Source organism: Calliphora vicina, chromosome 3 (genome assembly GCF_958450345.1).
Source record: "Calliphora vicina chromosome 3, idCalVici1.1, whole genome shotgun sequence".
Taxonomy (NCBI): Eukaryota; Metazoa; Arthropoda; class Insecta; order Diptera; family Calliphoridae; genus Calliphora; species Calliphora vicina.
In genome coordinates, this window is record NC_088782.1 from 57,159,409 (window position 1) to 57,185,550 (window position 26,142).

The 26,142-nt window shown below is 31.8% G+C and overlaps 4 protein-coding genes across 7 annotated transcripts; 2 read left to right on the forward strand and 2 right to left on the reverse strand.

Annotated features, from left to right (window-relative positions):
* Positions 1–541: 541 nt before the first annotated feature.
* LOC135953309 (carboxypeptidase B1) lies at positions 542–6,708 on the forward strand. Its single transcript, XM_065503137.1, has 3 exons — positions 542–1,266; positions 5,696–5,955; positions 6,052–6,708. Exons 1-3 carry the CDS (start codon positions 595–597, stop codon positions 6,560–6,562), a joined length of 1,443 nt encoding a protein of 480 aa, XP_065359209.1. The 5' UTR covers positions 542–594; the 3' UTR covers positions 6,563–6,708.
* smid (nuclear valosin-containing protein-like smid) lies at positions 6,592–17,141 on the reverse strand. Of its 4 annotated transcripts, none has more exons than XM_065503136.1 (11): positions 16,994–17,141; positions 16,626–16,749; positions 16,460–16,548; positions 14,097–14,292; positions 13,785–14,027; positions 13,345–13,709; positions 12,770–13,275; positions 11,874–12,714; positions 11,477–11,806; positions 11,179–11,403; positions 6,592–7,110 (listed from the first exon to the last, which is right to left on the reverse strand). In XM_065503136.1, exons 1-11 carry the CDS (start codon positions 17,048–17,050, stop codon positions 7,033–7,035), a joined length of 3,054 nt encoding a protein of 1,017 aa, XP_065359208.1. In that variant the 5' UTR covers positions 17,051–17,141; the 3' UTR covers positions 6,592–7,032. The 4 variants fall into 4 exon arrangements, with proteins under 4 accessions (XP_065359208.1, XP_065359207.1, XP_065359206.1 ...); XM_065503135.1 differs by having other exon boundaries at positions 13,785–14,030; XM_065503134.1 differs by having other exon boundaries at positions 13,345–14,027.
* Positions 17,142–19,034: 1,893 nt separating this feature from the next.
* On the forward strand, positions 19,035–21,737 carry LOC135955151 (myosin-11). The gene has a single exon (XM_065505460.1). The coding sequence runs from the start codon at positions 19,115–19,117 to the stop codon at positions 21,209–21,211; it is 2,097 nt and encodes a 698-aa protein (XP_065361532.1). The 5' UTR covers positions 19,035–19,114; the 3' UTR covers positions 21,212–21,737.
* A 1,401-nt stretch (positions 21,738–23,138) lies between these two features.
* Positions 23,139–24,050, reverse strand: LOC135955152 (uncharacterized). The gene is made up of 4 exons (XM_065505462.1): positions 23,867–24,050; positions 23,684–23,801; positions 23,346–23,623; positions 23,139–23,278 (listed from the first exon to the last, which is right to left on the reverse strand). Exons 1-4 carry the CDS (start codon positions 23,888–23,890, stop codon positions 23,177–23,179), a joined length of 522 nt encoding a protein of 173 aa, XP_065361534.1. The 5' UTR covers positions 23,891–24,050; the 3' UTR covers positions 23,139–23,176.
* Between the last annotated feature and the right edge of the window lie 2,092 nt (positions 24,051–26,142).

Genomic DNA, 26,142 nt, shown 5'->3' on the forward strand with positions numbered 1-26,142 from the left:
AAACATTATGAATCCTAGAGTCAATATGTTGTTAACATACATAGATAAACACGCATACTTAAATGACAAATAAAAACGAAGACCCACAACTCCTGGTATGCCTAAAGAGTTTAATGCCAACTATAGTACTTCCTATAAGGAGAAATGTTTGCGTGAGTTGTTATTATGAATTTGGATCATATTTTTGCCCTTTTTTTTATTTAAAAAACAAACAGAAACAAATTACCCAGAAAATGAACACAGAGGCCACGGCCATACCCATACCCAACATGAAAAATATTGCCACAGACAGTCTTTTACGGTCTCCTTTAAAGGAACTCAAAAATAAACTACTACTTTATGCTTTGATTTTGTCAATCGCGTTACGACAATTGTGGATTTATAACAAAAACTATAATTTAGTTTAAAACACAGCATAACTCTTGCAATAACCAAACCAAAGCAAAGCGGAAATACCACTCCAAAACAACAAAAAAAATCATTCACAACGGATATACAACAAAGACATTTGAAAATTATTAAAAATCTAATTTAAAATATGAGTGTCGGTTTTCAAAATTATTGTAATTTAATTTAAAAAAAATATTAAAAAATATGTTAAAAGCCCCTGGACATTTTGTGAATCCCAAAGCGCCATTGCACCAAGAATTTGATCTTTCGTCTCTATTGCCGGAAATTAAAAGCTATCAGGCTACATCAAATTTTGAAACTAGCAAATGGCCAATTATCCTAAACGGACACACACGTGTCCGCTCCAAAACCTGCTTAAAACTATCACCTTCTAAGAGTAAACTCAAAAGAAAGAAAACTTCAGTTTTCATGAAGCTAGCCACAATTTCCCGTCCCGATATTTTGCACAACTATTTGTCCTACAATGAAATAATGCAATATTTGGATTACATCAACGTACGTTTTATGGATTTTGTAAAAGTCCACACTCTGGGCACAACATTTGAACGCCGAACCATTAAATGCATTGAGATCAATTGGAATAGTGAAAAGGCCAAAGAAAATCGTGCACGTTCGGCGCCTATTAATTATGTTGAGCTTAAACAACTGGAGGATAGAACACCGAACAATGATCGTAATATTGTGTTCATTGAGGGTGGCACCCATGCTCGAGAATGGCTATCGGTAACGGTGGCTTTGAATTGCATTCATCAGTTGACGGAGAAAAATGTAAGACATCGAGATTTACTGCGTAAATTAAAATTCTATATTGTACCGGTGGTCAATCCAGATGGCTATGAATATGCAAGGAATGTTGTAAGTAAAATTGTATTAAATGTTTCAGTCAAGCCCAATCATATAATACCCTACATGCCGATATGAGGAAATTATGGGCCGATTACAAACAAATTAAAATTTATTGGAGTTAATTTTTTTCTCGATATTAATACTTGCAAAAGATTTGTGCTGATTTCCGGATGTGAGCCTTATATGGAGCTAGTTCTAATTACGGACTAATCCTCATATAATTAGACGGCACAATTTGTTTATATGAAACTTCTTGAAACTTCAAATTTAAGACATTTATGCTCGTTAAAGTGATTTTCGGAAGTGGAACTTATGTATATGGCAGTTACGACTAATTATACACCGATCGTCATAAAATTATTGTAGGTGACATGACTTCCTTATTAATGGGCGCTAGGTGAAATAATGGACCGATTTCAACCAATTTCATTAGGTTTCGTCCTTTGACTACACAGAAAGTGATCCTTGGTCGATCAGTATACTTTAAGGTGGTTGTTATATTGGGCATTAGAAACGCGTATTTCAATTACTTTAAGGCCCTGACGAGACAGAATTGTCAAAAACCTAAGTCTGTTGTCAAAAACCTAACTCATGCAACAACAAAATATGTACATGTTAGTCAATGTATTTTGTTGTATCAAACATATGATTTGTTGTTTTTTTGTTTGACAAAAGAGAGTGTCTCGTCTATATGTATAATTCTCTATGGCCCAGACATTGTGTGCAAGTGTGTATTGAAGATTTAAGACAGTGGGAAAGCTGTAAACATAGTCATTTGAACCGAAACAACCCATTGATGACTGCTATTTTCGTGTTGTTAAATTACATGGTATGAATAAAAGGAAAATTACATATCCTGATTTACTGTCTCCAAAAAGGCCTCTCTCTACTTTACTCAGACGACGTACCATCTCCTATGAATAAACATCTATCAGATTTGTCGGACACAGTGATGGTGGAAGTTTTTTCGAATGAACATGACAGCATTAAATAATACTGGTCCACGTTTTGCCTTTCTTTCAAGAATGTTTCCAGGTTTGAGTACAGCAAAACTAAAAGCAGGTATTTTAATTTCATACATTCAATTAAATCTTTTGTTGCCGTTCGAAATCAGAATGATGGAAATTACTAGAAATTAGTTCTACAATTTTTAATAAGCTTTAAAATTCTTGTAAAATAATCACAAAAGTTAACTTTCTGCATAGTCATTTAGACAAGTTTCGTGAAATTCTTGGATTGTATAACGAAGAACAATAAGAACGGTTTTCATCAAGATTTAAAAGTGATGGAAGATACAGTGGTTGACAAAACAATGGAAACTTTTCCAAATATTCCATATGTAGCCCAAAATTTAAAACATTTTTTTAAAATAAAAATTTTTTTTTTAGTATTTTACTTTATATAAATTAACTGAAAAACAAACAACATAATTAATTATATTCTGAAAAAAGGGAACAAAATTAAAAATATTCACTATTTCGCTACTGAAAAAACAATGGAAACTTTTAAACTTCAGCAAGAAAGAAGTGTAAAACGAAAATAATATTTTAAAGAACGATGTAAAAAGCATCATGGTAAGCATTCTGGTAATTTTTCACAATTTCTTTTTCTAAGTTTTTCGCATAATTGTTTTTTTTTTCAAAGTTAACGAAAATGGCTAAAGTTAAGATTTGTGAAGACTTAAAAAATAAAATAATTAACGATTTTAAAGCTGGTTTAAAACAAAAAAGTATCTGTGACAAATATTCAATAAATAAATCAGCAGTTTCAAAAATTATAAAGAAATTTCGTGAGACCGGTTCTGTAAAAACTCAACATTTAGGTGGAAGACCTCGTAAGACTACTCCTAGACAAGATAATTTAATAGCGAGAGAGTTCAAGAAATTCCCAAAAATAACTCCTCGAGAGGTTGTTAATGGCCTAAAATTAGAAATAAGTACCCGAACAGTTAGTCGCAGGGCAAATGAGGCTGGTCTTGGTTGCTATCGTCCTGTGAAAAAACCACTCATTTCTAATAAGAACCGTTCTGCTCGTCTACAATTTGCCAGGGATCATTTAAACTGGTCGATACAGAAATGGAATACTGTCCTCTTTTCCGACGAATCCAAATGCAATTTAAGAGGCAGTGATGGGAGAAAATTTGTAAGACGACCAAAGGGAAAAAGATTAGATCCAAAGTACACAAATAAGACTGTAAAGTTTGGCGGTGGCAATATTATGGTATGGGGATGTTTTTCAGGGCAAGGTATGGGCCCAATTCATATTATAAAAGATACCATGACAGGTATAGGATACAGAACCATATTAAACGCTGAGGAAAATATGCCCCTAGTTTGGAGATTCCAACACGACAACGACCCGAAACACACCTCTAGGGTTGTAACCGAGTGGTTACAATCCAACGAGGTACGTGTTTTGAAGTGGCCTGCCCAATCGCCAGATCTCAATCCCATAGAAAATCTATGGGAAATTGTAGATCGTAAAATAAGGACCCAAAATTACACCAGGAAGAAACAGTTATCGGAGGCGGTTATAAGGGAATGGCAAAATATTTCAAAGGAGACCATTGACTCTTTAATTGGTTCAATGCATCGTCGATGTGTAGCAGTTATAAAAAATAAGGGATACCCAACAAAATATTGAGTTATTGCAAAATTTAGACCATATTTGTTAAAATAATACCTAAGTTTCCATTGTTTTGTCAATGTCTTTTAATTTTGTTTTCTAATTTTTAGAATTTAATTAATTATGTCCTTTGGTTTTTGTTAAATTAAGTTAATAAAAGTATACAAATAAAATACTACAAAAATGTTAAAATTTTTTAAAAAATTATTTCAGATTTTAGGCCACTAATGAAATATTTGGAAAAGTTTCCATTGTTTTGTCAACCACTGTATATACCAAGGTCGCTGGGATGAACATATGATGACAGCTTACTGTTGCAGTTTCACAGGGGAGTGTCCTAAGGACCTCCATCAAAAAAACAAAACCAATAATTTATAATTGTAAAAAAAAAATTCCCAAAAAAAAAATAATGTTTTCAGTTTTTAGAATTCCGACTTTAAAGTCCACATTTGGTCCGGGGCTGATAAAATAATTATATGAATGATTTGGAATATAGGATAGTAACTAAAACTATTTCCCATTTTGAAATCTCAGCATTGGGACTTTAGAACACTTAGCCTAAATTAAAAATTTCGATACAAAAAATTGTTTAAATTCGGGAACCCGAGATTAAACAATTTTTAGTATATTTTAGTCATTTTATATTTTAAAGCTATCCCTATTAAGATGGCTTTCAAAAGAATATAAAACCATTTTATGTTTCTCAACTTTCAAATTCAAAACCATTTTGGCTTGAAAACTTTTTCATATGATTTTTTATTTATTGCTTAATTAACAGAAATATTTTAAAAACAATCGGAAATTTTGTGTGTCCGATATGTTGATAAAAACAGACCATGATGTGGTGGAATTTTAAAATTTGAATTTTCAAATGCGTGTAAAAGGTGTTTTTTTATAATGAAATAAAACAGAGAAAAACGTTTTTAATATTTATCCAATTGGCTTTGGTAATTAGATAATTTTATGACATTAATGTTTAAATATGATTTCGGGCTTGTGGCCGCCGCGCCTAGCGCGCAACTGCGGTAACCTGGATGTGAAAATTTCACACATCCTTCGCAGGAAATCTATTTATATTTCGTCAATAACGCGTCGAATATTGGCTTCCAACAGCTCGATCGTTTCTGTTTTATCTGCATAGACTAGGACATTACATATCATCAAAGAAAATATTCGTTCGCCAAATGTTTCTCTGTAAATTGATTATAACGCGCGCTGTGTGATATGTGGTACCATCCTGCTGAAACCACATATTTGCAATACTAATGCCTTTCGACCTTCATTATTTGTGAAGACATATTTATGGACCAATGATTCCACGTGCCCGAAAATGGCTTGAAGGTTAACATCGCTGTTGCAAATGTGGCAATTCTGTTTATTGACATATCCATTTAACCAACATAGTGCTTCATCACTGAACAACATTTGCAAATGAAATCATATTTAAACATTCTTCTGACACTCACATCTCGCATAACATTTGCGAATGTAACTTGAACTCTCATTAGAGGTGTTCTTTCAATCGGAATCGAAAGACTCGTTTCGAGTTAAAATCGCTAGAGTGAAGTGAAATGATGTATTTAGACTAAACCATACTTTAAAGAAGCGATCAAGTTATGAATAAATTTAATTAAATATATTTTATTTGACTCAGGCTAGTAACCTTTTCTTAAAATTTTTATTAAGAATATTTTTATTTATATCCATATCCGTTTTTACGGAAAATTACGTAAAATTAAATATTTCATTAAATATTTCTTTAAAACTACCAAAAAAAATACAATTGTTATTTCAATACTTACATATAATCCAGAATCCACGTTGGCGTAAAAATCGTCGTCCCTGCATAAATGGCGAAAACATTGGAACCGATTGCAATCGTAATTTTGATTTTCACTGGGATGCAAGCCGAACAAAAGCCCAACGAAATACATACCAAGGAGATAAACCCTTTTCGGAGCATGAAACCAAAGCTTTAGCAACAATGTTGCACAGTTTGGCACCAAAACTATTGTTCTTTTTGTCGCTGCACTCATATGCTCAATGCATAATGTATCCCTGGGGCTATAGCAAGTAAGTGTGGTATTTCGTACACAAAAGTTTAATGTATAAATTGTGTTTCTCTTTGTTTTATGATGGTTTATTTATTTTTGGTTTATTCTTAAGCAGAATTTTAGCAAAAAATTCCAAACTAATGGAAAGTGTGGCGATTGCTGGACGCAATGCAATCAAGGCATTAAGTGGTCGTTATTATCGTGTTGGCAGTATAGCGCATATAACCAAACGTAACATAGCTGGTTCGGTGGTAGATTATGCTTATGGTGCGGTTAAAATACCATTGACCCTGGTCATGGAATTGCCTTCAAGTGAGTATGGTTTTCAGCCGCCGCCAGATAAAATACATCCTTTGGGTATGGAAAGTTGGCATGGCATAAGAGAAATGTGTAAAAAAGCCTACAGTCTTAAGAACCAAATTGAGGAGGAAGAGAAGGAAGCCGCTCAAAATGAAACAAAAGATTTAATATCATGTGTAGAGGACTGTGAACCGAATAAGAAAGAGTTGCTTAAAATAGAAAAAGTTATTAAACCACAATTAAGTATCAAAAGTAATAAATTAAAAGTTACCAAAAATCGTATGTCTGAGGGCATTATCACTTCAATGCTGGATGTGAAATTTTAGAGAACAGAAAATAATTAAAAACCAAAGGCTTGTTGTGTTTTAATTTCAATTAATAGTTTAATTTGTAAATAATATAATGGTAAATACATACATAAATGAGATGTGATTATTTCACAAAATCCAATCAAATGTTTTGATGAAATAAATGTTTGTTTCCTGTTTTTCTTATTTTTCTTTTTCTTTTCATTACAAACTAAATTAAAACTATATGTATTCACATTTAACAATACACGTATGATGTATGTGAAGTGCGGTTGCTGTATTTTGTTTTTTTTTTCTGTAGAAATAATGAAGTTTATCAAATAAAAATGAAAATTATGTTTTAAAAAATGTTTTACACTTTAGAAATTATTAGTTGCTTGATTGGTTGGTTGGTTGATTTGTTTGCATGTTAGTTCTAAAACTAAATTATTTATTAAGAAGAATTTTACAGTAAAAATTAATTTATAAAAAAAAACAAAACTTAATATTTAAACAACACTTTCATCAGCTATCGGTACTCGGGGTGCGGCATATTTTAAACGAAGTTTATCATAAACTTTGCGATCCTGAAATAGAAAAAAAATTTTTGTAAAATATTTTGTTTATGAAATACGTATATCTATCTATTGGGGTATGGCCGATATAAGATATAAGATAAATTCCATTCTGCAAAAATGGAGACTACAACAAAAACAAGTAATATAGCAGCTATACTCGGCGGTGCTGAATATTATATACCTTTTCCAAAATATACTTTTAGATAAAGATTAAAAACAAGTAAGAAAGTATGGTCGGTCAAGCCCGACCATATAATACCCTACACTAAGTAAAAGAGCAAAAAAAAAAATTTCTTTTAAAATTTAATAATTTATATTTTTGAGTGATTTTCGGAAGTGGGCCTTATATGGGTGCTATGACCAATTATGGACCGATCACCATGAAATTAGGTCGTGTGATTTATGTCTATATTAAAGTTAACTATGTTGAATTTTGTGTGTTTACCAACATTTTTAAGCGATTTATGCACGTTAAAGTGATTTTCGGAAGCGGGTCTATATGGGAGCTATGACTAATTATGGACCGATCGTAACAAAAATTGGTGACATGCATTTTGTGTATATAAAACTTATTTGGAGCGGAATTTGTGGAGATACATATATAAATTAAACATTTATGACCGAAAAAGTCCAATTTCGGGAGGACATTTGTATGGGGGCTAGGTGAAATAATGGACCGATTTCAGCCAGTTTCAATAGGCTTGGTCCTTGAGCCGAAAAAATAATATGTATCAAATTTCATCGAAATATCTTCAAAATTGCGACCTGTACTCTGCGCACAAGGTTTACATGGACAGCCAGCCAGCCAGCCGACCAGACGGACGGACGGACATCGCTTAATCGACTCAGAAAGTGATTCTAAGTCGATCGGTATACTTTAAGGTGGGTGTTAGACTAATATTTTTGGGCGTTACAAACATCTGCACAAACGCATAATACCCTCCCCACTATGGTGGTGTAGGGTATAACAAGTTTTGTTATTATTTTCCACAATTTTGTCGCTCCGAATTTCTATGGCATATTTGAAATGTCTATCATTAGATATTCATATTGTCTACGTTAATGACTTAGTAATCTAGATATGATTAAAAATAGGTGAATTTCCCTATTTTCCCAAATTTAAATAGCAACCTAAGCGGATTATAACGTATATATTGGTGTGTAAATCATAACTTATTCGGGGGTTTCGGAAAGGTAATTTCAACATACAGAAGGACATGGCTATATCGAATAGGTATCCTACACGTATACAATTTTACAAAGAACATTTAAACTTGTCGAGAAAGAATTGAATAGGAGAACATTTGTAAGGCGGTCGAAGGGAAATAGACTTGAGCCCATGACTACAGTCGAATACAGATTTTAAACGATGTTATTATGTATCTATCAATGCTGTAAATGAATCATTCTTTTTATACCCTTCACCATTAGTGGCAAGCGTATATATAAGTTTGTCATTCCGTTTGTAATTTCTACATTTTTCATTTGCGACCCTACAAAGTATATATGTATATTCTGGATAGTTATAGATAGCGAAGTCGATATAGCCATGTCCGTCTGTATGTTGATACTTTCCGTAGCCCCCAAATAACATACAAACATGATTGATACATCAATATGTATATCGCGAATTCGTCCGGTTCGTTTGCTATTTAAAATGGCCTATTTTTTATCTATATCTGAATTACTATAAGTCATTAATATAGAAAATATGGATATCTAAGATAGATATTTCAAAGTCCATTGCAACGATGTATATAAGGCTACTCATGCCGCAAGACTTGGGTTACCTTATCATGACTTCTGTAGAAGTTGTCAGAACGAGGAAGAGGAAGAAACCATCCTACACTTCTTTTGTAACTGCCCGGCACTGGGTGATCTACGTGCTAGGCTCTTAGGTGAGAGATTCTTCAGTACCCTCTCCGGGTTATCTGTGAAGGAACTAAGGTGTATAGACGCCTTTATCGGTGAAAGCGGATGGTTGATAAGACCGGCCACGCAAACTTTACCTCTTAGGGACCCAGCAACCATCCAATGATGGTCTGCGTTTTTCGAATTCTATGAATTCTTAACCCATCTCCCCCCCTCTTCACTCTTTCATATACTCTACTCTTGTTAACTTCACTATAACTCAATCTATAGATTTCCCTTTTCTTAAACTTCTGTTTCCCTTTTTCTTCTTTTCTGGTTCATTCTCCTTTCAGGTATCACAAAGGGAACGTTTATTGGACCCAAGTGAGCTGAACGAAATCAAGGTTTTGGACGGCTGCCTGAATACCATACCATATAAGGCTATAGTAATTTGGTCGTACAATGGGTCAAAATCGGGAAAAATATTTTTTAATCCGTTTTTTTTACCAAAAAAAATTTTTTTGTCATAAATTTTTTTAAAAAAATTTTAAAAAAAATAAAAAAATTTTTTTTTTTAATTTTTAAAAACAATTTTGAAAAAAAAATAAGTTTAGTTTGGTGAAGACATACATATAAGATTCGGCACAGCCGAATATAGTTCTCTTACTTGCTTGATTTTAATTCGTTACTAGAGTATCCAAAACCGAAACCGAAACCGAAAACCGGTCAACCGGTTTTTTCATCATTGTAAACTCCACCGGTTTCGGTTTTTTTTAACTTTTCGGTTTTTTTACAAACCGGTTTTTGTAAGACGGTTAACCGGTTTTAATGAAATATATTTTCTTTGACAATATTTCGTAAAAGATATAAAATAATTACATAAAGATAGATTATTAAGAATTAAAATACTATAATCAAAACCGGTTTTTTCAAAAACACACTTTTTCGGTTAAACCGGAAACCGGTTTTTCAAATTTGCCGGTTTTTTGGACACTCTATTCGTTACGTATTAGCTAAATTTTGAATTAATTCTTTTCACAACAAAAAATAATTGAATGAAATTTGAATCAATTCAAACGAATTAGGCAGAAATAAATTTCAATTCATTTCCAATTCAAATGAATTTTTAAAAAGAGTTGCAATTCGTTTTTAATTTAAATGAATCTGTAATTAATTGATTTCAAAATCAATTCAATTCAAATGAACTGAAAATGAATTGCAACTCACTTTGAAAAATTCATATGAATTGAAAACGTATTGCAATTCATTTGAATTGGAAATTAATTGCATTTCATTTTTACCAAACTAATTTGAATTGTCTGAAATTTCATTCAATTAATTTTTTTGTGTAAATGATTCGCGAATTAACTCATAAATTAATGATTCATTTACAGCTCTGGTATCTATACGCTGAGGAAAATATGAATTTCTTTGCGAAAATTCAAAAATATTTCGTAAGTAGTGATTCACTGCTTTCTTGGCTTATTTCTTTAATTTTTCAATTCGGCTGCAATTAACTTTATTAACTTCAGAAGAAAACTTTTGTATTTTTTTAATTTTATTTTATGTATTTGCTGTTTCAACACTAGCAATATATACAATATATAGAATTTAAGCCATGTCGAAATCCATTTTTGACCATCTTAGAAACATTTCCCCCTATAATTTTGTTGTCAAATAAATCTACCCACCCTAATATACCTAATAATGAAATAGTAAAAAAAAATAAAAATTTCTTAAGAATTTTTTGGATTGTGACCTATTAATTGAACATTTGGAAAAGTTTCCATCTGTTACCATAATATATTTTGTTATTAATTTTTAGTAAATTATAGAGAGAAAAAGCTGATATATAAACAACAATAACGACAACGAAAATTTTTTCATCCATTTTTTTTTTCACCAAAATATTTTTATGCAAAATTTTTTACCTAAATTTTGACATGAACTCGCTAAAACGTGAACTAATTTTCACCAAAAATTGCTTTCAATATTTACCCTTAAATATACTTTGGCCCAGCTGAATACACTCTCTTACTTGTTTTAATATTTATTACTTTATGAATTCAGCACTTTAAATCCTAATGGACCCTAAATTCTTCAATTGAATTTTCCCCCTGCATTGGAAAGGCTTAAAAACTCCAGTAATATTTTAATATTTTATAGATTAAAAATGGAATGACAAATTTTTAATGCATAGGAAAAATATTTAAAAGAAAAACCTACCTGCGCACTAACTGATGGTCTTAACATATGAATAGCTTTTCTAAAGTGGCTTTGATTCACACACAAATCATCCAATTTTAATTCGGTATTATTTATAGACTCTTTAAGAGCCAACATAGAAGCCTGGCGTACAAGACCAGCCAAATCGGCGCCGGTATAGCCATCTGTCAAACAAGCCAACTCGTCGAAGCTAACGTCTGCAGCCAAAACAGGTTTGGTGCCGCTCTGAAAAATAAAAACAAACCGCAATTAGTAAACAAACACCCATTAACAAATACCAAAAAATATAAAATACTACCTTTGTATTGGCTTTTAAGATTTCAACACGATCTTGCAGCTCTGGCAAGCCCACATATAAAATAGTATCCAAACGTCCGGGACGTAAGATGGCGGGATCAATGATGTCAGGACGATTAGTAGCGGCTAATATATATACTCCTTGGCGATCTTCGACACCGTCCATTTCAGTCAACAATTGATTAACCACGCGAGTACCCGAACCACCTTCATTGCCATCGGAACGTTTGGGACACAGAGAATCAAATTCATCAAAGAATATAACACAAGGTGAAGAATTACGAGCTCTCTGAAAGCATGCCCTGACGGCACGTTCACTCTCACCCACATACTGTATAGGAAAGAAAATTAACAGTTAAATTAATAATTAAATTAAAAAAACTTGAGATTAACCTTACCATATTCATTAATTCGGGACCTTTAACGGAAATGAAATTAATGCCTGCCTCATTGGCTATTGCCTTGGCCAAAAGAGTTTTGCCACAACCGGGTGGACCACACAATAAGACACCCGAGGGTGCCGAAAGACCCAAACGTGCCAATTTCTCTGGAAACTTAACTGGAGCCAAAACAGCCAATTTTAATTCTTCTCTTATGTCTTGTAGAGAGCCCACATCGTCCCAGGTAACATCGGGTACAGTAATAAAACCTTCACGTTTGGCCGAGGGTTGCACAACTTTCACAGCATCACAGAAATCATCCAAAGTTATGCAAAATTCAGAAACAAAAGTGATATCTTCGGGAGGATTGTCCAACCAGTTTAGCAGCTCAAACAAAGTGGGATCATGCAGTTTAAGTTTCTCAGTTTCTTCATTTTTATTTGTAATACTGTCATCTTTCGATTTTTCAGCCGGCTCAACAACAGCATCTGATGACTTGGTGGTATCATTCATTTCGACATCATCGGATTTGTCTTTGCTGGATGTGGCCTCAGATTCAGCAGGTTTCTCTGCATCAGGTTTTGCTGCCTCATCTGTGGTAGTATCAACCGCCATTGGTTCGGCTGCCTCATCAGTTTTTTCAGTTTTTTTAGTTTCTTTAGTTTGTTCGTCTGCCTTAGAGGCAGCTTCATCAGCTACATCAGCCTCTTTGGTATTATCCTTTTCGGTTTCTTTGTCCTTCTCCTTTTCCTTGTCTTTTTCAGTTTTGTTCTCAGCTTCCTCAGTGTCATCATCCAAATCAACAATGGTTATATTACGCTGGGTCTTAAGCTGGAAAGCACGCATTTGTTCAGAGCACCTAAAAAGAGATAATGTGAGCGCATTTCTTAACCGATAAACTTAATCATACTTACTTCCTTTTAACAGCTATGGTGGCTGCGCGAGATACTAGGGCCAATAGATCAGCTCCTACATAACCTGGTGTCAATTCGGCAATTTTGTCAAAATCGCATTTTGGTTCCACCGACAAACCCTCGCATATTATTGTCAAAATGTCTTTACGATCTTTACGTGTGGGTATACCTATAGCAATTTCATGATCAAAACGACCCACACGTCTTAAAGCGGGATCAAGTACATCCGGTCGTGTAGTGGCTCCAATGACCAACACCGACTGACCACCCTCGCTCAGTTTTAAATTGTCCAAACTGCTAATCAGTTGAGAAACAATGCGACGCTCCATATCTCTTTGGGCCATTGAACGATTCGAGGATATAGCATCGATTTCATCAATAAACAAAACACAAGGTGCACTGGTGGCCGCCTGATCAAATACATCGCGTATGCGTTCTTCAGATTCACCAGAAACTCCAGCAATTAATTCGGTAGCTGGTATCTCAATAAGAGGTAGATTTAATTGCTGGAAAAACAACGAGAATTTTTATTAGTTTATATTGAGTTAATTTGCACAATGCTTCCAAGAACTTACCCCTGCTATGGCATGGGCCAATAAAGTTTTACCACAGCCCGGTGGACCATGCAACAAAATTCCTCTTGGCGGCATTAGGCCCAACACAAAGTATATATCTGGCGACTTAATATGCATTAAGAGTTCACACAACTCCTTGAGAGTTTTTTCCATGCCACCAATATCCTGGAAAGATTCTCGTGATTTGCGCAATTGTACCTCTTTCTTGTATTTGCGAGAACGTTGACCACTGCCATGATTGGGAAAGGGACGTTCGGGATCATTGCTATTCTCCCGGTGATTGTCTAATTGGTGATGACGTTGCTGCTGATTGTGCCGCAGCATCTGCTGCAGTATATAGGGGTTACTGCCATTGTCGTGCTTGTCTAATTTGTGGAATTGATTTGACATAGGATTTTTCGTATAGATAGTCGTATGTTTACCAGTTTCATCCAACTTACGTTTTTTCGTCGGCTGTCCTCCACCGCTTGTTGCCGTTCCCGATACATTCTCATGGCGCTTATGGCCCGACTGCTGTTGCTGCTGTTGTTGTTGTTGGAGTGGCTGTAATGGCGGCAAAGAATTGGAATCTGTTGTAGTTGAGGCTGTGGACGATGATCCCTTGTTTGATGGCCGTTCAGGATTTAGTGGTAACTTTGTCACAGTTATTGCCGAATTCTTTACCAACGGCAAATTAGCCACCGCTACTTAATAAAAAGAACAAAATGTTATTTAGTTTAACTGAAGTAGAGTACATAATAGTGTAATTATACTTTTTGCTAAAGATTTGCCATTTGATTTAGTAGGATTACCTTCATCCCCACTCTCATCACTGCTAATGTCAATGGCTTCGCCAGATTGTTGTTTGGCGGTGGTATTCGACGAAGTAGCGGCAGTCGATTTGGTCTTTGGACCATTATTATATAAACTGCTCATCATATTGCTCATTATGTTGTTAGATGATGAGTCCTGGAAAATAAATTTTTGTTTAGTCAAAGATAAATACACATAGATCGAAAATTCTGCTGTCAAAGACCCAACTCAGTTGTTAAAAACCTAAAACGGTAACGGTATTTTAGAGTTAACGGATAGTTGAGATGAAAGTATATTTTTGGGGTAACTGTAGATTAGTTGTAGTTTAGGGTAACGGTATTTGAGCGAAAAGGGTATTTTAGGTTTAATGGTAGCATAAGAGTAACGGTAGCCAAACTTGGAAATAACCATCGATAACGACCTAAAATGTTTTCTAAAAGTAATTGAAAGTGCAATATCTTTATTGGGAATAACGCTTACGCTCTTTATTACATTTTCACACATAGAGCGTAATGTACTAAAAAATATTTTTTTGTTTTTTCAAAAATAAATTTTTTATTTTTTCAAAAAGGTAAAATACAGAAAATACTCTTTCCACAGAATCCTTTGTAGCCAGCACTGCATGGAAAATATGAATCAATTTACGTAAAAACGGAAAAGTATACTTTTTCTCTTCCCAATATTGCAAACAAATTGGCTTCTACGTCCAGTCTCACAGACTTAAAGCTGTATATTTCAGCTATAGCTTCTAACTAATAACTCTCGCGATGTATTGTCTTCGTCATCTTCTGAAGATAAATTCACTTCAAGTTCTTTAATTGATGTTCTGAGCAACGATGACGTATTTAGATTCGTCAACCAGAAAATCGGATATTGGTTGAAGTGGAGATACTTTAGGAGAACATACCGAAATATTTTCCCCTGAAAAAGAAATTTGAAAGTAAACAAAGTTTTTTTACTTTGCACTTTGTTGCTTTAGTCCTTTGAAAAACATATAAATCGAAAATAAGTCCTAGGAGTAACGAAAAAAAATATTCTTTAGAATAACTCTTATTAAGCAACGTAAAAACATATAAATCGAAAATAAAAATTATGAGCAACGGAAAAAAAATATATATATACAGGTAGGTTTGTTGGGACGCGGTTTGTTGGGACGCGGTTTGTTGGGACCAAAAAAATAGCAAATAAATCAAATTCGCGTTAAACGTGGTTCTAATTTAGAACGAAATGCTTTTGTGGGGCCAATAATTTTTTATTTCGCGTAAAACAATACATCAGTCACATAACAAAAATGAAATTGGGACCCAAAAATCGGGTAAAAAACCTCAACTAAAAAATTATTTCTTATCAAAAATTAAGGAAAAAATGTCAATTAAAAAAACAAAATATTCTAATACATAAAAGAGCTAAAACATAACAAAAAATTCATAAAAATTACGAAGTTTTCAAAAAAGATATATGTTATTCGCTTGTTGTTTGTTGTCGCGTTACATAAAAATAGTGTAAAAAAAGTCGCGTATTTGAAAAAAATGGTTGCTAATTTCAGTTCCCGTTATATCGAATTCGCTTAAATAAAGTACCGCGTAAATGGAGGCTTACCTGTATATATGAGCAATGAAAAAAAATATTCACCCTTATCGTGGTTGGCGTAAACTTCATACGCCTACGACAGTTTCGTAATAGATTAAAGAAACAGTTTTCATTTTATCTTTATTCTATTACGAAACAGTCGTAGGCGTAAGACGTTTACGCCAACCACGATAAGGGTGAACTATTATTTAAAGAAACAAAATTTTATTTATACAATTTAACAATTACGGATAAATTTTTTTAAATATTTTTTATAACAGTTATGTCTCTGATTTAAATTCTTTTAAAAATATAAGAAGTTATTTTTCGAATCGCACGGGGGTTTGATAAAACTTTTTAAATTGAAAGAATATACAAATAATGTATAAAATTCCAGACCACTTGTTTATAAAATATATTTTTGAGTCATAATGGTTTTGTATAAGGCGAAAATTTAATAGTACATCGGTTTTTTTTAGTGTGGTCAAAAGATTTGTATATAGAAACAATATTAAAATTGCTGATAAGCATAAACAAGTAACTTAAGAAAAAGTACGTATTAATTTCACTTAAACAGTCTCTTTGTACAGACATGCACATTAATCGATTTAATTACTCCAAATTGATTCATTTATATAGCATAATAAAGTGAACATGCAGTTTTCAAAAACCCAAGAGTATATAAACATACAACCTTCAAATCTAACAAATATGGTGCAAAAATAATACATATATTATTTATTTTATTACTTACATCCATAACTTCTAGATCTGAGGCATCAGATTCATCTCCACTACCTGTAGGATCATTTAAACCATAACTTTGAGAAACCACGTGATAAGCTGTAATTAAAAATTAAACAAATATTCAAATACATTTTAATTGAATTGTGGTACAACTAAAAAAAAAACTGGCTTACCTTGTTCCACTAATGCCCGAAATGGTGCTACTTTACGTCTTGTGTATTCGGGATAGCGATCTTGCAAATGTTTGGTCATTACACCCACATCCAAGTATGTTTTATCAATATTCTCTTCCAAATACTTTTATCCATAAAAAAAAGGTTCCATGAATTTGTTGCGGCAAGCGGAAATTGTAGCAAAAAGTATACAACAATTTGTTGTACATACATGAGATTATTATCAAACAAAACTTAACCTCGTTTTTTTCATTTAATAATGCAGCGGGTAGCGCGAAAGCTGCTACACCGGCGAGCGACTGCATTTTTTTACAGACACAATTAATTTGTGGCTTCACAATATTGCGAAATATTTCCTTTCCACTTACCTGTTTTACTCGATTAATAATTAGTGGATCATACAGCACGGGCTTGGTTTTCTTCATTTTGCAATTAAATTCTCAAGTATTTCACAAATTACTGGCTTAAAAATAGTTTTCTTTTTTCTACAATATAAAATCTGTTACACTTAAGGAATGCTTCAACAAACGCGTCTATCAGTGATTGTACTTGAGCGATTTTGCATAAAATTCAGTGATTTTAGCACAAATTTAGCGGGGGAATAGTGTTGCTACTATTTAGAGGAAATTCTAGCGATTTTTTGTTAAAAGAAAACCAGTGCTGTCAGTTCGAGGAATTTATCCCTAGATTATGCGATTTTTAGGTTGGGTAAATATTATTTTTATGGGAATTTCAAGGGAATTTTTTATAATCCATATATCACAGAAACCAATAACAAAAGTAATAAAACTTTGTCAATACAAAATTTAACTTTAAAGTATTATAAAATACAACCTTAGTCAATTTATTTTTATTAGTTTTATATTTTTATTAATAATTTAACTCAGAATGAAATTACTGTTATCACTAAAATACTGAAATACCCAAGGCGACAGCAGTGGCGAATTGAAATAAATACAGGCGAATTCACTTATTTTTTATATATAGAGTTTGACATACGGGCGTACGGGCGAATATTTTTTTTATATATGTAGTTTGAAATTTGTGCGTGTTATTTCTATAATCAGCTGTGCTGCCGATGGCACCTTATTAAATGCACCTTGGAAATACCGTTACCGACATAAGCCAAAATACTATTACCTTAATAATCCAAATTATTGTTACCGTTATGATTCGGGACCTGATACATTTTCGGCATGATAAAAAAGAATCAGGTCCCCATTTATTATTGCTTCGTAACGACATAATTTTTAGTGATGATAAATATTTGTACAGCAACACTGGTCAGTGAGAACTACGGATGCCAATTGCGATCTCAAAAATTCCCGGATTTTTCGGGATTCTAAACAAGTTAAAATTCTGGCGTTGATTATATTTTTTATTTGTACTGAAAACAAAAACAATTATTTTTCTATCTCTCGGCACTCGGATTTAAATAATTAGGTCCTTAGTAATTGTATTTTATATTTATATTAAAATGTATATATGAAATAAATTGCTTGTATTTATAAAATCCCAAATCCCGGGATTGATAATAAAGTTTTGTTTGGCATCCTTAGTTTGAAATTTTTTGTTTTCTTTGTGCTATACAGAGGGCAGTAATTTCAACAATAAAACTATACAAAATTATATCTAACAAATACCAATAGATGGCGCATAATAATACACGGTTGTCAGATCTTACAACGTTGTCAGAAAAATGTTCAATAAATGGTTAACAGCCATATGTTTCAACATAAGTTCACATGGTTGTGTTAACCATTTTCTGAGCATTTTTGTGACAAATTTATAAAATCTTTCAACCGTGTACACGTAGCTTAAGCCAAGGTCCATTAATAATTAATTATTGAACCTTGCTATAAACAAAATTATATGGCATAGCTGCGGAAACTTTATACTACATATTCACCAGCGATGTAAATTAAAGATTTATTCAGTCGACATTTTGTCATACATTTTCAATATAATTAAAATTAGAAATTAAATAAAAGTATGGAATGAGTTTTTTTAGAAACACATTATTTAAAACAGTTATTAGACTAGCTTCGGTATTCTTTGGTTTTGGCAAGCTATAGAACGTTATTAAATTTTTTTAAATATTTTTTATTTGAGACTCAACTTTAAAAAATAAACTTAATAAAAGTTAATTTAAATGTGTATATAAGATTTAAACTATGGGTTTCTATATGCTAAAACAAATGAAGCTAAACATAAATAAATTTGTTAGAAATTTTGTAACAAAAATATGAGCGTAGAATTGTCTAACAAATAAAAAAATAAATTTGCCAACCCTGGTGCAGAAATAAAAGTTAGGCTGAATTATTTTTGGCGGCGGCGTCTTTTAAATTTATCGCCGGCTGATCGACGTTGTATTATATGTATTTGTTTATACACACTGAACAAGTCAAAAATTGTAAACAAAAAAACATAATTTCTGGAGGAGATTTATTTAAAAAATTAAATAATAAATTACTGCCATCAATGCAATTATGGGTGGTTGCCGCTGTAATTTCCGAAATTGCCATGTAGGTAACGCGAAATTCGAACGAATGCATTTCTTTCGTTTTCCCCTTAAAGACTCTGTGCGCTACAAGAAATGGCGCCTGTATGCCAATATGGAACATATGGTGGATTTCTCTGAAGTGCGTCGTAAAAATACTAGCATCTGTGCACGGCACTTTCGGCCAGAATGTTTTATGAATTATCGAATGGATCGTTTAGCTCCAAATGCAATACCCACACTAATGCGACTATCAAAAGACCAGGCGCTTGACTATGAATTAGACATTGAAAATGGTATTTTGGTGAGGCTGGAACAAACTAAATTCAAACATTTAATTCCGCCCAATAATTTCCAGTGCCCTTTATATTTGGAGGATGATAACATCTTATTTGAGAAACTGAATGAGGTGCAACGTCAACAATACTGTGAAAATGTACCAGGAGATATGGAGTATGAAGTTTCTGATAATACAGTAGAATATGAAGAGGTGATTATGGAGAATCCAGAAAAGCCTTTAGTTAATTCTGTGGAAATTCTTGAGACTATACAAGTAACAGCGCCAAACTCGAAACGAGCAAGAGAAATTTCCGATGATGAAGGACAACATGCTGGTGCGAGTGTAAATAATAAAAAATGCAGAATTTTAAATATAACAAATTATGTGGCAGCAAACGAAATGCAAGATGTATCGGCAGTTGTTTTGGCTTCAGAGTCGATTCAAAGAGATAGTTGTGAGTTAGTCAACAGCGATGATATTCATTTTGTAGAGGAGGATGAAATTGAAAATATACATGAATTAGTTAATGATGATGGCAACTTATTACTGACGGATGATGATTTTATAAATACCAATAACGTTGAAGCCGAAGACGATGAAATAGAGTTTGTTGAAGTACATAAAGATGATGAAAACAATTTGCATTACGATTTGTCATCAAAGGATCCAGATTCAACCATAGTTCAATTAAAAACATATAAAACGAGGACTTCTGTATCGGAAGCAATAAGTGGCCAACTTGAAATAGTACAAAATGAACTGGCCGAACTTAAGAAATCAAGTCAAGATTGTACTATTTTGCAAGCCAAACTGTCTATATTAGAAACTGAAAACGCAAAACTCAATGAAACTTGCAAAGAAAATGAGCAAATCAAAACGAGATTACTTTCCCTGCAAAAGGAAAATAATAGTATTAGAAGAACATTGAATGAAAATAAAAATATTAGTGATAAATTACAGGAATATTGTGAAGAAAACAGGAAATTAAAGGAACAGGCTGCCAGTTTTGAGTGTATAAAAGCAAAACTTATATTTAGAGAACAAGAAACAAAAGAGTTGAAAAAGCTTTTGGAATCTTTTAAAGATTATGAGACAAAAGAACAAAACCTAAAACAATTAAATTTGGAGTTGGAAAATGTGCGGTCTAATAATTTAGCTAATGAAATGAAATTAAAAGACGAAATAACACATTTGAAAAGAAAATTAGAATCGACACAGCAACAGTTAGAATTTACAGAAACTGAACTGAAAGAAGTTAAAACTGATTTAAACAGTATGAAAAATGAAAAAGATAGACATATCCAACGGCATGAAGAATTGCAACAATCACTTGATCGTATACAAAATAATTTTGATGACAAACAAAATGATTATAGAATATTAAAAACAGAACACGACAGTGTACAACAAAAATTCATTGTTTTGGAACAAAAATATTGGAAATTACAAGCACTGCAAAATCAAGAAGCTACAGTATCTACATCTTTAGAAAATAACAATAAAAAGTCGACTTCTCAACCGCCACCGATCTCATCAAATTCACTAACAAAAGCTCAACTATTCAATGGCATTAAACGTTACATTAGCGCCTCAATGGTGTCACTCTTACGCATGGAAATGTTTGGCAATTCAGAAAGAGAATGGAAACCGGATGAACGTCAAGTTGCTACGGATATTTTGCGTTTAGGAGAGACCGTCTATAAGTATTTCACTGACGAATGGCGTTTTCGTTTACCGGGATTACGTGATGTACGTAATTGGTTGAGCCAATCCCAGGAACTGATGGACGATGAAGAAGATCTTTAATTGAATATCATATAATTTTGAACTTGGTCAGTTCGGTTTCTTTACTTGGCAAGTATGGGAACAAATATTAAATAATTATTGATTTTTCATTAACGATATTTAGAGACGATAATACTTTGTATTAACACTTTTACAATTTTAAAATATCAAATCCATCCGGTTTGTCAAGAAATCGTTTTGAAAAAATGCAATACTTTTTTACACGATAGTATTCAAAATATCTGATTGTTTCTGCAATTTTTATTTATTTTTTATATTTTCTTCATATTTATTGTTTGACTTATTTATATTTATAAATATGTACATACCCGATACATATGAAAATACAAAGTTTTTGAATCATAGATAAAAATACATATACACACATAGAAGCGTTACTGTGATACAAAAAACCTAACAGCCTAACTACAAAAGAATTAAAGTCGATTTTAAGTCCATAAAGTTGACTATTATTTTAAATTTCGTACCATAAAACAAATATCAAATATAATTTAAATTGTTTTATTATTTAAAAAGAAAGCTTTTTGTTTTGAACCTTTATGCACATTTTGTTTTTTTAACTTTTTGAAATTTCATTTTTTTTATTTACATTCATTGAAAAATTTTTTCAAATAAAAACAAAAGTTCTATTTTAAAATAAAGTCGACTTTTACAAAAATTAACTTTAAAATTTCTTTCATAGTTAGGGTGAATGTCTTGCAAAAACAAATTCATGTAAATCTATATATTTCGTTATGTCAGCCATCAAATTTGAGAGAGAGTAAATCTTCTTTTTAATATAATTTAGTGATTTTTTGGTAATTATTTGAATTTATATATTTTATATAATTTGAAAGTAAATTTTAATTTGGTTTAAGTTCATTTATTATAATTACTCTGTAATAATTCAAAGAATATCACTGAAAATTAATTTTAGGCAAATTGGAATGCAATTCTCTTGACAATAAAGATTGTTGAATTCCAATTTGCCAATTGTCAAAAATAAATTTTCAGTGATATTCTCAGATGTTGAACCCTATGTTTTGAATTGTTTTAAAAAGTGTTTGAATATCGATAAATCAAAAAAATCATTTGTATTTTGTTTAGTATACTAGTATTATGATACTAGAGTTTTTGACAAATGTTAGTACTATTGTAATTGTAATAGTATTGTCGTCTGTAAATATCTTAAGTTTTATTGAATGAAATAAAAAAAAAATTATATTTTAAAACAAAGTATAACAAGTAGTCCAACTCTTTGACAGCAGTACCTAACTATAAGCATGTATTAGTGAAAAAGTACCTAACTCTATACATGTGTTAGTAACAAAATTACACATGTGTTGGTACCTTTTAAATTTTCTCCAGGCAACAGAGTTCTATAAAAATGTTTTAAATTTTAATTTGTATGAATTTTCAATACCAAAAATTGGAACTCTGTCCTATAATTTAAATTCTACAATAACAAAAAATTACATGTCAGAAATTCCAAAAATATTTTTTCTTGATTTGTGCAAAATATAAACGTTTTAACAATGAAAATGTGCAAAAAGTGATTTAAAAAAATAAAGAATAACATGTGTTAGTGTAATAATGTGTAAAAAACGTTATTTTTATCAAAATTTAAAAGTTAAAATTTCAAGACATTTCATTGGTTAACATTTCTCTGAACTCACACGGTACCCGTATATGTGAGAGAGTAATTTAAAAAAATTGAGAGTCGGACTACTTGGTATACTTTGTTTTAAAATATCTTTTCTGTATAAAGAAATTGAAATTTGATTTGTATTTAATGGATTCTTATTTTTTATCACTTTAATAAATGATATTTTACAACCGAGTACTAGTCTATTGCTATACCCTTACAAGTAAAACAAATACATAGTAAGCAACACCAAGTACAGCATATAAAATTGATTACAATTCCGAGTACTCTGAATATTTTCAGTGGGGATTATTTATTATAAGTAACAACACACATACAATTTAGTTTTCAGTATGATTATCAAAATGTTGTGCATAGTAAAATAATTTTCGTAGAAATGATGAAGCTGGTGGTTGTTCCAAATCACATACAATAGAATTCGGCTAAAAAATATATAAAAATAAAATATAATAACATAATTTTAACTTAAACTCGAACACACGATATTACCGTTAATTCATCTACACAAAAATCGGCACTGGAAGCATCACATATTTTACCACCAGGACAAGATCCCACCACTTCCGAAGGTATTGTGGAGCCAAAACAGAAGGCAAATGTTGTGCGTGTAGTACAAGCAAAAACTTGATTTGAATTGCATTTGCCACAACTGGAAGTATCACCACAACTAGCTGGTAAAGTGCTGCGTTGAAAACAGATATTTGGCAAATTCGTGCAAACTAAACCCTCCGGACAGGAGAATAATTGCTCAGTATTGGGTTTGGTACCTAAATATTTTAGCAGGCTTTAATATATGGACACAAAATTTATAAAACATGGGAATTTACCTCCAAAACACATATGATATGAAGTCAAATTAACACAGGCAACATTATTCTCTTGGCATACATTGCAGGCTGCATTTACTGAATTGTATGTGAGGAAACAAAACATTAAAACACCCAACTGTAATTTAAATAAATTTTCGGCAGTTATAATAATTTAAAAGATCAGTTTTTTAATTCACTTACTATATCACTTTGGAATAATTTCATTTTTGTAAAAATACGAGCTCGCACTTTGTAACGTCTATTGTTTAAACATTAACAATGATGACTAAATTTTATTTTCAAAATTTGATTCCATTGATTTATGTGTTTCCATTAATAGATCATCATCATACTTTCAGTAGCCATAATATTTTTGGGCAATAGGGTGGTCCCACAAAAAGTGCTATAGTTTTTAGGGTTGAATTAAATTTAGCATGAAATTAAAGAATAGTTATAATAAATTGTATACATCTAATTGGCTTTAACATGCAGATGTACAGACCTATATAAAGTCTTGTCCGGATAAAATATGTCATTATAGATTTTATATTTGGAATCAATTGTATTTTTAACATATATTTTATTAATTAATATTCGTTCTGATAGCAATAAGCGCCACCCTAATGTAAAAGCTTTATAGTTCCTTAACTGTTATGGTTGATAGTTGTTTATCTTATATGAGAGTGTTAATTAAATTTAAAATTGTTTGTTAACTTTCATCGATTAGAACGGTTTTTCATTGTCTTAGGGCGGTAATCTACAAAACAAGTAAATATTCTATGGCGTGGTAAAAGTGTGACGGTATTAATCTTTAATTTCTTTATTTCCAAAAAATTGAACATTTAAATTTTAGCGTTACGAGGCCCACCATAAATAATTCATGAAGTTAAATGCCTAATCAATGGCCAATAAAAAAGTAAGACTTGAATATAAAGTCATCATGTATAAAACCATTTTAAAGACAACTGTGATTGATCCAGTATTGATCTTATACAGAGCGTACAATCGCAGATTCTTTGGTGCACCCATGTCAGTTACCCCTAAAATAGTCTTTCAGTTCTACTATCGTTACCGCTAAGCAACCGTTACCGAAATAATTTTAATTATCGTACCGATATCCTACAGAGAGCGTCAAAAGTGAGTAAAAACCAGTGAATTTTTTGATAATATTACCGGAAAACAGAAATTCATAATTGGAATGAATTTTTTAATAAATATTAATCGAACATGACTTTTTTTTCCAAACTTTTTTTTATTCAGAATAAAAACATGTTCATTATTTTTAAGTTGAAACTTTTTTTCTATGTAATACCAACTAGTCATCTTATTTTTATACCCTTCACCTTCGTGAGATGGGTATATACATATAAGTTTGTCATTCTGTTTGTTATTTCCACAATATAATTTTCCGACCCTATAAAGTATATATATTCTGGATCCTTATAGATAGCGGAGTCGATTAAGCCATGTCCGTCTGTCTTTCTGTTGAAATCAAATTTTTTGAAGACCCCAGAAATCTTCGGCATCTAAATCTTCAATAATTCTGTCAAACATGCTTTCGATAAGTTTTCTATTTAAAATCAGCAAAATCGGTCCACAAATGGCTGAGATATGAGGAAAAAACCAGGACAACCTCGATTTTGACCTATGTATGTATATCTGGATTACTAAGTCATTAATATAGACAATATGGATATCTAATGATAGATATTTCAAAGACCTTTACAACGACGTATATAAGACCATAGTATTATGTTGGACCTACAATGGGTCAAAATCGGAAAAAAAATTTTCTAACCCGATTTTTTTTTCACAAAAAAAAAGATTTAAAAAAAAAAAATTTCTTTTTAAAATTTAAAAAAAAAATTTTAAATAACAATTCGAAAATTTTTTTCCAAAAAATTAAAAAAACATTTATTTAAAATTTGAATTTTGAAACATAATTTGGTGAAGGGCACATAAGATTCGGCACAGCCGAATATAGCTCTCTTACTTCTTAATTTTTATAAACATTAATAATTTAAGGGTCATTATTACAACTTGCCTTTATAATTAAAGTTAACTTTAAGGGTACCTTTTTCTATTGCTTAAAGTTACCTTAAACTATAATGGCCTTAAGTCAGACTTAAATTGCAGTTACTGCTTAGCTACCATTACCGAAATAAGCCAACAATTTTTAAAAAAAGAACAATTCGAAATTTTTTTGTCCAAAAAATTAAAAAAAAAATTATTTTGAAGTAAAATTTGGTGAAGGGTATACATATAAAATTCGGCACAGCCGAATATAGCTCTTACTTGTTTTTTTTAATATTTTAAAATTTCGTAAAATTAAAAATTTTAGCTCTTCAAGTTTTTCCAAGAAATGTCTGTTATTAAGAAAAAAGAGAAGTGAAAAGAAGGTATTATATTAAAAACTTAAAATTTCATAGTTTTATCAAGAATTTCTGATTTTTTTCTTTACAAACCATTTCCTAAAA